The 14,036-nt window shown below is 38.4% G+C and overlaps 2 protein-coding genes across 3 annotated transcripts; both read right to left on the bottom strand.

The window, feature by feature from the left end:
• Positions 1-2,450: 2,450 nt before the first annotated feature.
• Positions 2,451-3,299, bottom strand: LOC102707166 (dirigent protein 21-like). Its single transcript, XM_006663567.3, has one exon. The coding sequence runs from the start codon at positions 3,295-3,297 to the stop codon at positions 2,797-2,799; it is 501 nt and encodes a 166-aa protein (XP_006663630.2). The 5' UTR covers positions 3,298-3,299; the 3' UTR covers positions 2,451-2,796.
• Positions 3,300-3,589: 290 nt separating this feature from the next.
• On the bottom strand, positions 3,590-7,448 carry LOC102710823 (protein tas-like). Of its 2 annotated transcripts, XM_015842335.2 has the most exons (13): positions 7,276-7,448; positions 6,297-6,447; positions 6,114-6,213; positions 5,925-6,033; positions 5,498-5,586; positions 5,200-5,256; positions 4,976-5,084; positions 4,795-4,896; positions 4,642-4,706; positions 4,359-4,465; positions 4,215-4,279; positions 4,088-4,142; positions 3,590-3,998 (listed from the first exon to the last, which is right to left on the bottom strand). In XM_015842335.2, the coding sequence occupies exons 2-13, from the start codon at positions 6,355-6,357 to the stop codon at positions 3,838-3,840; spliced, it is 1,080 nt and encodes a 359-aa protein (XP_015697821.1). In that variant the 5' UTR covers positions 6,358-6,447; positions 7,276-7,448; the 3' UTR covers positions 3,590-3,837. The 2 variants fall into 2 exon arrangements, with proteins under 2 accessions (XP_015697821.1, XP_015697822.1); XM_015842336.1 differs by lacking the exon at positions 7,276-7,448 and having other exon boundaries at positions 6,292-6,969.
• Between the last annotated feature and the right edge of the window lie 6,588 nt (positions 7,449-14,036).

Below are 14,036 nucleotides of genomic sequence, written 5' to 3'. Positions count from 1 at the left end.
AAGTCTTCACGGAATTAGAAGTAGGGCCTATTATCTGTATGCTCCTATAATTTAAAAGATTAGGTGTAAAAAACAAAGGGGGTGTTGCAAAATAAAATAAAATTTTAAATTTTAAAAATAATATCAAATCAAATTTGAGAAATTTCATACCTTTTCGAAAAAATTTAAACCTAAATAACATATAGTTTTGGTTCAAAATTTTATGGTGAAACTAATGTATGGATTTAATCATATTTGTAAAATAAATTCAAAAGTTTATGTTTTATTTTCCCAAGTTTGGCATTAAATGATTATATCTCTTTCATTTTAGTGTACATTAATTTAAGTTTAACCATGCTTCAGCATCGCGGAGCAATTTTTATGCACACTTGATGATTAATTATACAATGAATTGTGCAATAATATATGATTTATGTTTCGAGTAATAACATATGCACTATGTTATGTAAGACATGTCCCAAGTTCGGATTACTAATAATCAATACTAAGTTATTATTATAGATCCATACCTGAGAAGATCCTAGATAGGAGTATAAGTTTTTCAATCAACATCCCGCTAAGTTAAGATTGAGTTTATTTAAGCATTATAATAAACTATAGGTCTTGTAGTCTCAATGATGCAAAATATTGTTATGACACATTGCTTTCGGGAGCTATTTTGTTTAATTTTACTTATTTGCTAAACCTCTAAATCAAGGAGAAATGTTGGTTGATTTTTTTGGTTAAACATCGGATAACAGAAAATTGAGATGGATAGGCCGGGATAAATAAAGTTAAATCCATCATGATTTACCCATGTCCTTATCTAACAAGAAAAAAAAACAGATAAGAGATAAGGCGAAGTTTGTTTCGGTGATCAGTAGAATCTAAACTTTCTAAATAAATTTGAGATACAATCCGAGCCCCGCCGATACTATATAAAGAGAGGAACAAAGGAGGGGGAGACACGCAACTCTTCTGTACCTGATCTAAAACCCTAATTGCCCAATCATCGGAAGCATTGAAAGGAGATCGTGAAGTGATCTTAGAAGAGAGAAATGAAGAAAAGATAGAGAAGGAGGAAAGAAGGAAGAACACAAGATTAATTCAATTTCAATAGCTTCTCAACCAGGTCAGTGAATTAGTTTAATTCTGCATTAGCAGAGGTCATCATAACCCAAAAATACGTGTGACTCCATCTACACCCTGTAGCAAGTGACATGACATGGTAGCAACTAACTTAGCCTACACTTTGGAAATATAAAATGGAATGGCAGCTAAAGTTTGATGGGCTAATGTCCAACCCAAATCCCAGACCAACCTCCATGTTTCGAAGAAGGGCCCTAACCCTTCGATAATCCAAAACTAGTTGTGGTGTGAAGGCCAACCCTAGCTAGATAAACAACAAAGTCCTAATCCGATCCTATCCCAATTCAAACCTTCAAGCTAGTCCATGATACCACGTTGTTTTGGAAATAGACTAATAGAGAATGTTTTATTTATTTATTTATCTATTTGTAGCAGTTAGGACTTCAGTATACTCACTCGGTTTTTTTTAATTGACGCCATTAACTTTTGAATCTACGTTTGACCATTTTTATCGTATTATTCAAAAATTTTACATAAATATAAAAATTATAAATCATGCTTAAAATTACTTTAGTAATAAATTAAATCATAATAAAATAATTTATATTTTTAATTTTTTTAAATTAGACGAATGGTTAAACGTAGATTTAAAAGTCAACTGCATCAATAAAAAAGGTAAGGGTACAGTACCTCACACTACTAGTGGTAGTAGTGTAGTAAATTTAAATCTAACTATGTATTTCTAATAAGTTTATTAAAAATTTTATTTCAAATTTGGTAATTTTTATTTATCAATTCATCTATTTTAATATGATATATGATATATAAATTTATCGTAGTGTTATATATCTTAATTTTCATTTTACCCCTATAAAATTTCTACTACGCCTACTACGATGTAGTATAATACAATTAGAGTCTTCGGATCTAAAGCAATAAACGGCTCACAATTATTTGAGGGTACATTGAAAAATCAAAAAAAAAAAGGGAGTAGTCGTTTTAGTACTGTGTATATGTTTGAGCTCAGCAGTGAGCACTGAGCAGTGTCACATGAAGCAACTCGTGTGGGCCGAGCTAGCAATAATGCGGCTCCAACGGCCCACAAGCAATCAATTATGGCCCACAAGCAAGTATATATTTTGTATTTTTATTATTGCACATACACTCACTTAAAAAGAGTATATCTGACATTCTGTCAACTATCTGGTAATTAGACGCATACGTCCAAGTCTGAATTGGGTACTGATCGATCTGAACTGAGGCATTTGTACAATTGTACACTATCGGCAGAAAATTATCTGGCCGTAGACCAGGAAAAGTGCTTGGCAATGTATTACTGATGGAAATTAACAAATCATAATAACTTATTTCTTTTTCCTCCTGGACTTTGTAAAGATAAAAAATATTTTACTTTGCATAATCACACATGCTCATTTTTGCACTGAAAATTACAAATCATTTGACCAACTGAAAAAAAAATTGTGATCGAAGACAAATCTCATTAATTCTTCTACACGGTTTTACACACAAGATACAACTTACAGAGAAGAGATTTGTCTATATTATTCGTCACTGTGGGTACGTAGATTGGATCGAAGTACTAGTGGAAATAGTATTGTAGTTTGGACACGTGTCGTGCGCTTGCACACGCCACGTGTGTCATCTTCGCCGCCTGAGATAGCCATGCATGCACGGTGGCGGCGGCGCCGGCGGCCGGCGGTTTCGCTCTCACGGGTTGACGTAGACGTCGAGCTCGAGGATGGCGTTGGGGTGGTCGAGGCTGACCGTCTTCCACAGCACGTACCCCGTCGCCATCCTGAACTGCCCGGTGCCGCCGACCACCGAGAGCTCCCTCACCGGCGCGCCGATGTCGTCCCTCCCGACGACGGTGACCGAGCTGCCGGCGTAGGGGCCCGAGGTGAGCACCACCTCCATGGTGACCAGCAGCTCCGGGTTGCCCACCGACGCCCAGATGTACTGCCCCTTGGCGCGCCCCACGGCGGCGGACGACCGGCTCGAGCCCGCCGTCAGCACGTCGTCGATGACGATCGTGTCGCCGAAGTGGCCGCCGGGCCCGTTCAGCACCTGCACCGCCGTCGGCGTCGCCCCCGTCAGCACGTCGTGCATGTAGAAGTGCAGGTGCTCGGCCTGCCCGCCGGCGAGCAGCGCCACCACCATCAGGGCGAACGCCGGCAGCGCGACGGAGGAGGAGAGCTTGCCGGACGCCATGGCGATCGACACGGTGAGAGACGTGCGTGCCGGCCATGTGCTTAAATAGTGCATTTTTTTGCATTATTGTTAATTACTTTGCTTTGATTATTTGGTGGATTTAATTTGGAGGGATACGAACAAAAGTACAGTTGATGCATCATATTTTGCACGGCTGGACGCTTCTGCTTCCCGTACTGTCGCTCATGGTCCAGTGTATTGTCGGTGGATTGGCCTTCACAGATAAGCAAAACAAAAATTGCTTCATGCTGGCCTGGCCCAAATTAATTGAGAAAATCAAAATTTTGCCACAGTAGAAGCTGTCTCTTTTCTTTCTATCCACTTTTGCAACAATCATTCTTGATTCATACTTACATAGCAGTCACTGTATTTATCAGATAATCACTTCTAGGCAAAAACAATAGGACAAGTTGAATGAATTCATCTCTGGCAAAAACTGCTAGTTGTTACTCACTAATGATCATATTGCATTGTAATTCTACATAAAAAGAAGAAGAAAAACAGAGATGCATGTAGGTGACTACTATGTTCTGAAACTTCTTATGGGCAAGGGTTGGGATATCTAGCATGAACTTCATTGATCTCTGCAACAATTTCCTCCGAGAGATGAACCCTGGTGGCCTGAAGAACTTCTGTGAGTTGCGAAATTTTGGTTGCGCCAAAAACAGCCGATGCCACAAGGGGGTGCCTCAGAACAAACGCTGAAAGCAACATTAAGAGACAAGGATATGAAAGCAACAGTAAGAGAATGCGACTTCAAATACTACAAAAAAATGATGAGTTGACATACCAACTGCTAGAATTGCTGGAGAAATCCCATGCTTAGCAGCAATTTTTGTGTATTCCTGAGTTAATTTATAAGAACAATGTAAGCACTGAGATATTTTACAAGGACAACAAATAAATCACCAGACCACCTTCACAGCAGCTTTCATTTTCGGGTTCTGAAGATTATATCTGGATTCGCCTTCAGAGTATCTTCCTATAAAACAGGAGGACTAATCACGATTCAGTGGTGCAGGACGAAAATAAAGATGCAGGCAGTATGTGCAACTTCAGACCTTTGAAAAGATTCATTCTTGCATCTGATGGGCCGCCATCATCCCACGAGTAATACTTCCCTGAAAGAATACCCATGGCCATTGGGCTGTAAGCTAGCAAGCTGATTCTGCATTTTTGCATATTCAGAAAGAGAACTTCAGTATCAGTTTGAAGAATCTTAATTTGTATAGCGAAAAGCATGTGACGAGCACATTTCGCAAATTTATCATCATTTCACAGAGTGACACACTGGGAAGGAAGTGGTGAAGATAAGAGTCAATGTCAGGGTTATACAATAGAAACCTCTCGTGGTGACAGCATTCTGCTAGCCCAGAATCAAAATTTCGACATAGCAGGTTATACGAGTTCTGCAAAAGAATTGCAGAAAAAGATATGAGCGTGTGCTCATACTAAGTAAGGTGAATTGTAGGATCAGAATAAAGGTGTAACACTTACTTGCACTGTTAGAATCTTGTTGTGCAGTTGGGAATTTCTACTCAGATGAAGGAACTTCATCAACCCATATGGTGTTTCATTGCTAAGGCCAATGTACCTAATCTAACATAAACAATGAATAAACCTGCCAACCATAAGTAGTAACGTTTTTTTATAACAATGAATAAACCTTGCAACATACCTTGCCAGCATCTATGGCTCTTCCAAGAGCAATTAGCTGTTCTTCTATTGGAACTGATACATAGTGACGGCTTGGATCATACTCTGTATCCCCAAACATTGGAACATAGCTGCAAGGAAGCGCAGAATGGCCAGTTAAAACCTGAGAATGCATAGAAACAGAAGGTAGCAACATGGAAATACAGTATTTCACAGCTAGTTGGCATGTAAGCGTGTTGCACAGACCGATCAGGCCAATGTATCTGGTAAAGATCAATGTAATCCACTCCCAGCCTCCGCAGACTGCAGCAACATCCCAAGAAACACAAGATGCACTCAGTATATATGCAAACAGAATTGCAGAAAGATCTCTCCAATCTACAAGCAACATAATACTTGTGAAGCATTGCGATGATTGCATTGCTATACATCAGGGAGTACACATTCAACAAGGAGTATGGTATGTCATGCAAACATCTCAAGTTCTGAACAGAACAAGAGCACTAGAATTGGAATTGTGAACAAGATATTCTAATTGACCAACCTGCCATCGATCGCCTCCGTGATGTTGCACAAATCAAGAGACAGAGGCCCATCGCGGATCCACGTCATCTGCCCGGAAGGCCCCGCGACCTGTCCTACCAATCCAGCATCAAGAACAGCAAGAAACGATGCTAATACACCCTCTGTGTTAAATAGTTTTAAAAGATAACATCATTGGATTTTTGACTCACGTCTGACCATTCAATTTTTTTTCCGAAATTATGTCTAAATATATGAAAAGATAAAGTTATACTTAAAATATATGTGTAGTACTAAATCCAACCACAGCAAAATAAATAATAATTACACATGTTTTTCAATAATGTTTTGAAGAAGAGGAATGATAAAATGTATAGCAAGCATTTTCAGTTGAGTTGTGTGCAAGTAGTAGTGCTAAGCTGAAAGACGAAGAAGCGTTGACCGTTGACCTTGGTGGCGAGGACGACGCTGTCACGTGGGGCCCGGCGGGCCCGCAGCCAGCGGCCGAGGAACTCCTCGCTGCGCCCCTGCGTCTCGCTGCGCTGTGGGACCGGGTACCTGGAAAATACTTTGCATTTTATTTTTCAGAAAAGCCCCTCGATTTGTTGTCTAGATAGAGAGAGTGAATAAGTCCGTACATCTCGGCGGAGTCGAAGAAGTTGACGCCGGCGTCGAAGGCGGCGTCGAGGAGGCGCAGCGACTCCGGCAGCCCGCTCTGCTCCCCCATCGTCATCGTCCCTTGAATCCACCCACGCGCAGAGTCAGCACAGAACGCCAAGAGAGGGGAAGAGAAGGATTTTGGGGGCGGCGGCGGACCAGACCGAAGCAGAGGCGGGAGACGGGAAGGTCCGGGGCGAGGTGGAAGGTGGGCATCGCCGACATCCTCCACCGCAATGCAGAAGCTAATCTCTTTGTCCCTCCATGGAGGAGGAAGACGAAGCAGCAGCTGCTCACCACCCTATCCGCTTGACCCTTCGTCGCCAAGAAATTTAAAACTTGGGTATTAAAATGTTAGGGTATAGTACGGTATATATTATATATAACATGAAATGTCAAAATTAAGTCATATTTCATTGAATTGGTCACAACATAGATTTGTATGTACATTACCCAATTTGTAATCCTTGTAAGTTCATTATTTTTTTTTTTTGCACTGAACAATTTCTTGTTGGAATATAGTATGTTACTCTGTTTCCAATGGATTTGTGTGTCTCTTTGTTTTTTCTTGGTATATATTTAGCTCATCTGTTAGGAAGAAAAAACATGGCAGATTACTACTACTCTATAGCTAATGTCCTTAGACTAAGGAATTAAGGATCAAGAGCTATGTTTTGGGGTTTTGTGTAAAGCTTCTATAAGAAATATACACTGATGGCTGCCGTACAAGTCCAATGCTGGATTCTACTATGGTCATACTGTTATTGGCTTTCTTTTGACTGGGGTGGTGTTTTAGATTAAGAAAATTCTTAAGAAAAGTGTCACGTCAAATGTTTGTCCGGACGTCGGAAGGGATTTTCGGACACGAATAAAAAAACGAATTTCACAGCTAGCCTAGAAACCACGCGAGACGAATCTTTTAAGCCTAATTAATTTGTCATTAGCATATATTGGTTACTGTAGCACTTATGGCTAATCATGGTCTAATTATACTCAAAAGATTCGTCTTAAGATTTCTTTCGTAACTGTACAATTAGTTTTTTAATTCATCTATGTTTAATGCTTTATTTAGGTGTCTAAAAATTCGATGCGATGTTTTTAGAAAAAAAATTAAAAAAAAAACAACGCCTGAGGCAACCAAACCTGAATATTGGGCTGCAGCGCAGGACGCAGCCGCGCCCTCACCCTTCGGCCTCCGGTGCTCGCTGGCTCACCGCCGACGCCGCGCGCCAGCGCGCCGCCACCCGCCGGCCGCAGCCAGCAGACCGCTCCCCGCCTTGCCGCCGCCCCGCTTCCACTGCCGGGTGCCGACCGCCCCCGGCGCGCCCCTCTCCGGCCGGCTCTCCCTGCCGAGCGCCGCGCCGCCGCCAGACGACCTCTCTCAGCTCTCTGCACTAACCAGACAACCGAGCAGCAGCTGCTGCTCACCACCCTATCCGCTTGGCCCTTCGTCGCCAACGTCCTGTTTAGTCTTCGAAACTTTTCCCAAAAACATCACATCCAATCTATTTTATATTTTTTAAATAATAATAATTAATAATTAATTAATCATGTAGTAAACTATTACGACGTTTTTTGCGTTAGATAACTAACTCACCCTCACCCCTCCTTCCTACCGAATGGGGGCCTTAGTCCCTCAGATAACCTAATCTAAAAGTCATGCTTCTATGAATATTTGTTTCGGATTTTAGTTTATTAGCATCGGGCTTTCACAGATTCGACGAAAGCCGGTTGGTTTAGGTGGTTTTCCGATGTTTTGACATATCTGTAATCAATTTCTGGTTGGAATTATAAATAAGAGAGAAATGGGTTTGGATGGATAAAATAGATAGAATTCTAAATTAGAAATAATTAATAAAACGAATGGTATTATAAATAGTAATCGAAATGATTATATTTTACATAAATTCAAACCCCACAGTTGCTTATATTTAAAACAAATGAAGTAGTAAATTTGATCAAAATTCAGTCATAATTTGTCCAAAACCGTGACACCGGCCTGGCCTAAATCAAACGGTCAATCTGTAATGTAAGCCCTGTGCATCCAGCACGACGAAAACAATTTCTTTTAAATTGATTCCATATCATGTGTACGACAAAATCATGGAGTATCAAGTATCAACCACTCATATCATCAACATGTACGCATTTTATTTCAGTTCACTGGTAGTCTTGTCTCATCAAGCAGCTTACATGAATGGAATAATGAAACCATTACATTACATTACATTACTCCATTAATTTTTTTCATGATCAAGCATTACCGCACTGCTATTACCACAGGCAGCAGCAGGGTCCGGTGTTGCAGTCGCCTCCATGGTTGTACCCCATCGTCTTGCAGTAACTGTCGCACTCATCGACGCACTTGAGGAGGCAGTACTCGTAGGCAGGGCCACCTGCGGCTAAACCTGCATTACTCGGCGATGACATTGCATGATTAGCTTTAGTGACACTTGACAGACTAAAAAATTAATTAATCCTCTAGATCACTTTTTCATCCCGTAAAAAATTGCACCATCTTTATCTATCTGCTTCTATTTATACTGGTATGTTGAAATTTGAATTTTCAGCTTTAAATTTGGAGTTGATTTTAGATGTTTTTCGCTATAGTTTATTTAGATTTCTAAGGAAATATATATATATATGTTTTATTTATAAGTATCTTTTATTTGCAAACTTTAAAAAAATAGCAATGCCCCTGATATGTCAAGATCTAACATTAGCGGAAATGGTTTGGAGAAGACGGAGCTGATTACCAGTGGAGAAGAGGGTGGCAGCTATGGCCACAAAGATGAGGACTCCGAGGATGACCGAAGAAAACTTTGCTGCCATCTTGATTAACTCTGGCAATCTAGGTACCCTGTGCTTGGATTCTTGAAATGGGTTGAAATGGTTAATTTAACTGTGGTGGAGCTGTACGTGCTCTCGTTACAGAGTATATATAGCTTGGGATTGAACTTATCTGATAGAGTTGTATTTATTGCATCCAATTTGCTAGCTGCATATTTGGATTGAACTTATCTGATAGAATTGCATTTATTACGTCTAAATGGATACCCTGCAGATTTACAACTGCAGTTTCAGTGAATTTCTATTTTTCCATTGCAAAAAAAGTAACTTTATATAGCTTGAGTGGTGGCGTGGTGGGGGCGGGAATGGGTACGGGTACGGGGTACGGGTAGCTAGAGATAGAGATAGTATAACAATCAATCGTGAACACTTTTAAATTGAAATATATATATAAACTGAAGGCCTCGTCTAAAATTATCCATGAGAACTCGTTCACATCTGTTGCTCGACAAAATCTATGATTATATAGTTGGTAATAAATCGGGCTACAACCGCTTAATGGGATGCACATATCTTATTATATCTTATCGGTCCATATGTACATATGGATATACATATCTTATTCTATATATACCAATCAAATTCATATAGAGCCTAATCCATATGAATATCCATAGGCGGTGTTTCTTTTTACTAGAGTTAGAAAAAGATTCCCTTTATATGTAAAATAAACCGGTGGATAAAGTATCATTTTTATAATTTAGTTTTGTAAAATACACCATTTACTACTTTGGAGTAAATACGGCTACGTGTGAAACGCGGGACGCATGGCGTTAGGAAACTAGCAATTTTATCATTCTTAAAGAGTTACCAGTACCACTGATTTCTATATAAAATTTGATATCTAATGTAATCTACTGTACCTCTTCAAGGATGGGAGAGCTCTTAGGGAACACGATAGCGGTGAAGCAGATAGGGTCTAGAATGGCGACTGTGTTCCTGTTGAATCACAAACTTCTTTATAATAGCAAACAATTTTCGACATCTTTAATTTTGAAAAACAGTTCTCGACATCTTGGTAGCATGCATTCCAAAAAAAAAAGAAAACCCCCTTCACCTTCAACCCCTCCTCTCAGTAGTTACCTTAAAAAGTCTTAACAAATAATCAAATCTAAATGGATAGTCGTACATAAAATTAAATTAAAGTTAATATACCCTAGAGAAAATATATGTTACACATTTATGGAAAATTTATTTATTTTATTTATTTAGGAAATATTATTTTGTATATTTATTTGCAGAAAATATGGCGTCCAACTAGTCATTTTGACAAAGACAGGGTGCATATTGGGGGTGGTCCCGGTGGCACAAAAAGATTATGTAAAAAAATAAAATTAACTTTTATGAAGAGAACAAAAGGTGAATACACCCCTGATAATATGTGATATTGAATTTTGAATAATTTTAAACATGTATTGTATATTTGATACGGTATATTTAAGGTATTTAAATAAATTTATATGAGCTCAAATTTATAATCCTAGATACTCTAATGGATGTGTATCCCCTACAATCTTTTATGTGCTGCTCTATGGAAGAAAAATGAGGGGGAAAACCATGCATAATTTCTGTTCTTGAAACATAGGTAGGAGGGGTCCGGATCTTCTACTCCCTCCCTTTCAGATTATAAGATTTTTTTGGTTTGTCTAAATTCACTCATGTATCTATGTATATATGTCTAGATTTATTACCATACAAATAAATCTAGGCAAAGTTAGAAAATCTTATAATATGAAGCGCGGGAAATACATTACAATAGATAACACTATTCATGCGAGTGGAACCATTAAAAAATGTTGCGAATAGTGCTTCAGGTATTGTAGCACTTGATCTAGACCGTTCATTTTGATCTAATGATAAAAAAAATCTAAATTCATGCTACTATAGCTCTCTGCAGTAGCTGCAGTAGCACGTGTTACTTCATAGGATCCCGATTCGGGCAGGAGCAGCTCTAGAGAAGATGTCCCAACTAAATTATACAGGCAACAAGCAGAGTGTCGTTTCCACTGCTCATCATGGCATTTCAGAATTCAGACACATTCACTCCCGTAGATTTCAGTATTTTCCAGATTTTTGCTGGAACTTTATTTAAACACATCATGGATCATTTCACAGGAACAAGCTAATTATTCAGGCAAAGCAGCAGCAGTCCATGTAGTCTGGCTCCATACACTGGCCTCCCTTGTAATATCCTTTGTTCTTGCAGTAGAGGTTGCATTCAGGGCGAGTAACGCACTCCGCGTACTCTGCTTTCCCTGCATCCAATCAAGATTTCAGAGTTATTATAACTTTTGTTTTTCAAAAACTTAGGCCTGATTTGGAATAGATGAATTTTAAAATACTTGCAGGAAAAAAAGGCTGATTCCTACCCTGTGTTCCAAAAGAACTCTTGATTCTGAAAGAGCAGAAGATTTTGGCCGAGGAAAAGGAAGGATGAACTTGCCAGTGAAGAAAAGAAGAGCAGCCATGGTAACTGCAGTGAGAAGGATCATCAGAAGCACAGAAGCAAACTTCATCACCATCGCTCCCATCAGTTTATCCCTTTCAAAAACTCAAGAAAAAAGAAGATCTTTGGTCAGTTTAGTGGTGCACTGATGTCTGCATTGCAGATTTGCAGTGTGCTGAAGATATATATTCAGTAACAATGGTGAGTGAATCCATACCCTGTATGGTGTACCCCAATTTATTGCTTATTTGGATTTTGTGCAATTGAAATGTTTGATGTTGTGGCTTGCATGCAGAAGATAACTGATATGGTGAAATCAGATCTTTGGATTCTAGTCATTTGAACATGCAAATGAGGCCAAGAGATGCAGTCATTCTATTTAGTGATTTGGTCCACACATGTGGCAGATTCATATATCAGATACAACCAAAAGAAATTGCAGTACTCTTGCCTGGTTGAAAGACTCCAAGGCTTCTTTTCATCTTCATGCGTATACTATGATAATGTACTTGCTCAATGGTCCAAGGGTTGCTTGCATGCTTGTATCTGTTCTTGCCAATTTTGGACAATGATCCAGTAAAATTGCACAACCCCGGCCCCTGTGCATCATAGATGAAAAGCGCTGCTTAAGATACATAACTATAGCCTGTAAGTCTAACTGCAGTGGCAAGTTACTCTAATCTTATACATTTTATTTTGCCTAACGGTTTTTTATCATCATTGAAAAGTACCTTGAGTTATGAAAAAATTTAGTGTAAAATTCTAGCACATTTAGATACATTATGCCTCAAGTTACTAAACTTTTACAAAGTATCTCGAGATATCAAATCGTTTCCCACCATTGGATCTAACTGAGTAGGATGTGCACTGTTAAATTCAACGATCATAAACGATTTGATATCGTGAATTACTTTTTATTACTTTTTAGTGGACCGAAGCAAATCTTATTGAAAAAAATGGTATCTGAAGGTATTTTTTTAAGAATGATAAAAAAGCAATTTGCCTAAGATATGGAGGAGATCAAATCAAAACGCTGTTACAACATAAAAGAGCTTCCTGGAACACATTATTTTTTTTTCATCCTGGCTTCAATTTTCATATCCAATTGACGTCACATAAAACTAAATTTGTCATTAACATCACGCTCTACTCTAGTTCTGTTCTGCATGCACATCAGCTGCATACAGCCATAAACATGCATGGTGGCAACACTATCAAACTAACTTGCCTAACCTGCAAGTGTTGAGAGCTTGACAGGATCATCTTTTCGTGGCCTGTTCGCTACTAACATTTCCATCTTTGTGGTTCTTAGAATCCATTGCTCAAGAGTGTGCAAGTAAATTTCGACCAAATTTGCATTACCGCAGTAAGGAACAAGAAATCAAACAAGGCACGCTATCTGGGAAACGTTATCTGTTACGCTTGTTGATTGAGAATTTACAGCCTTAAGGTTTACTCTGTTTGGTTCATACATGCCACAAAAATTTGCCAATCATACCAAAGGTTAGATGAACAAATTTGGCACCATGCTTTGGCTAGCAAACCAGAATATTAGACTCTATCTGAGATAGCTGAAATTGATGGTTTGATGTATAATCTAATTTTTGTATTAGTTATTTGAGGGGTATAAATAAATGTATTAATATTTTTAAGAAGATTTTATATAGAAGATATTTGCACATAACAAACCATTTAGGAGCTTGGAAAACATACTAATAAAAATAAAAAACCATTTAAAAAACAGGGCCTAAGGTTTAAATATTTACTAACAACAGAGTTCGACTTGTGTAAAACAATTTTTATTATACAAATGTACAGCCTTCTTATTTAAAATGTGCAATTTTAGCTTTCTTAGAAGATACCTCAAGATAATATATTTTTTTAATGTAAAATTTAGCACTCAAGTTAGTAAGTACATGGAGGTAGTAAAATTTTTCGCTAAATATTTGATAACTTAAGTTACTTAGGTACCATAAAATTACCCCATAAAACAATATACGGAGATGTAGATACAGTCTTGGGTGTGCACTTTCATACCACTAATTTATATTAGTACATCACGATAATATCTAATAAAATTATATTACTGTAGAAGTACTTATAAATTACTAAGTATATATGCTTTTTATGTTCTCAACATAAATATTTCGTGAGTTGTCAGGGGATAAAATTTGGATCAGATAAAATCAACGATGTTATATATTTAATAAATACGAAGTTAGCGAGTATGGGTTTGCATCCTCACGCAAGTGTACGTTTTCTCAAACAAAAAGAGAGATGCTAGGAAAGTAAATTAAAAAAAAAATCTGTGTGTATCTCGCGGCGATCCTGAGCTGTGAGCTCTATCTCCTGACACGACATGCGTGCTCCTGTTTGCTTTGGCTCTTCCTCCATCAGTTTACGTAGCGGAACGTGAGCCTCTCACGACACTCTCTCTTTCGACGACGGTTTTTATCCCGTTCCAAAATATTAATGTTTTTTTATAAAAGTTAAGATTATAATTAAATGATTTTGATACCTTTCAATAAATAAGAATTTGATAAAATAAATATACCTGCGATGAAAAAATTTACATAAAAAATATTTAGGTGCTACGGAGTATCAGAAA

Source organism: Oryza brachyantha, chromosome 11, assembly GCF_000231095.2.
Source record: "Oryza brachyantha chromosome 11, ObraRS2, whole genome shotgun sequence".
Taxonomy (NCBI): Eukaryota; Viridiplantae; Streptophyta; class Magnoliopsida; order Poales; family Poaceae; genus Oryza; species Oryza brachyantha.
The sequence above is the reverse complement of the archived record's forward strand: the minus strand, read 5'-3'. Positions and strand labels throughout refer to the sequence as shown.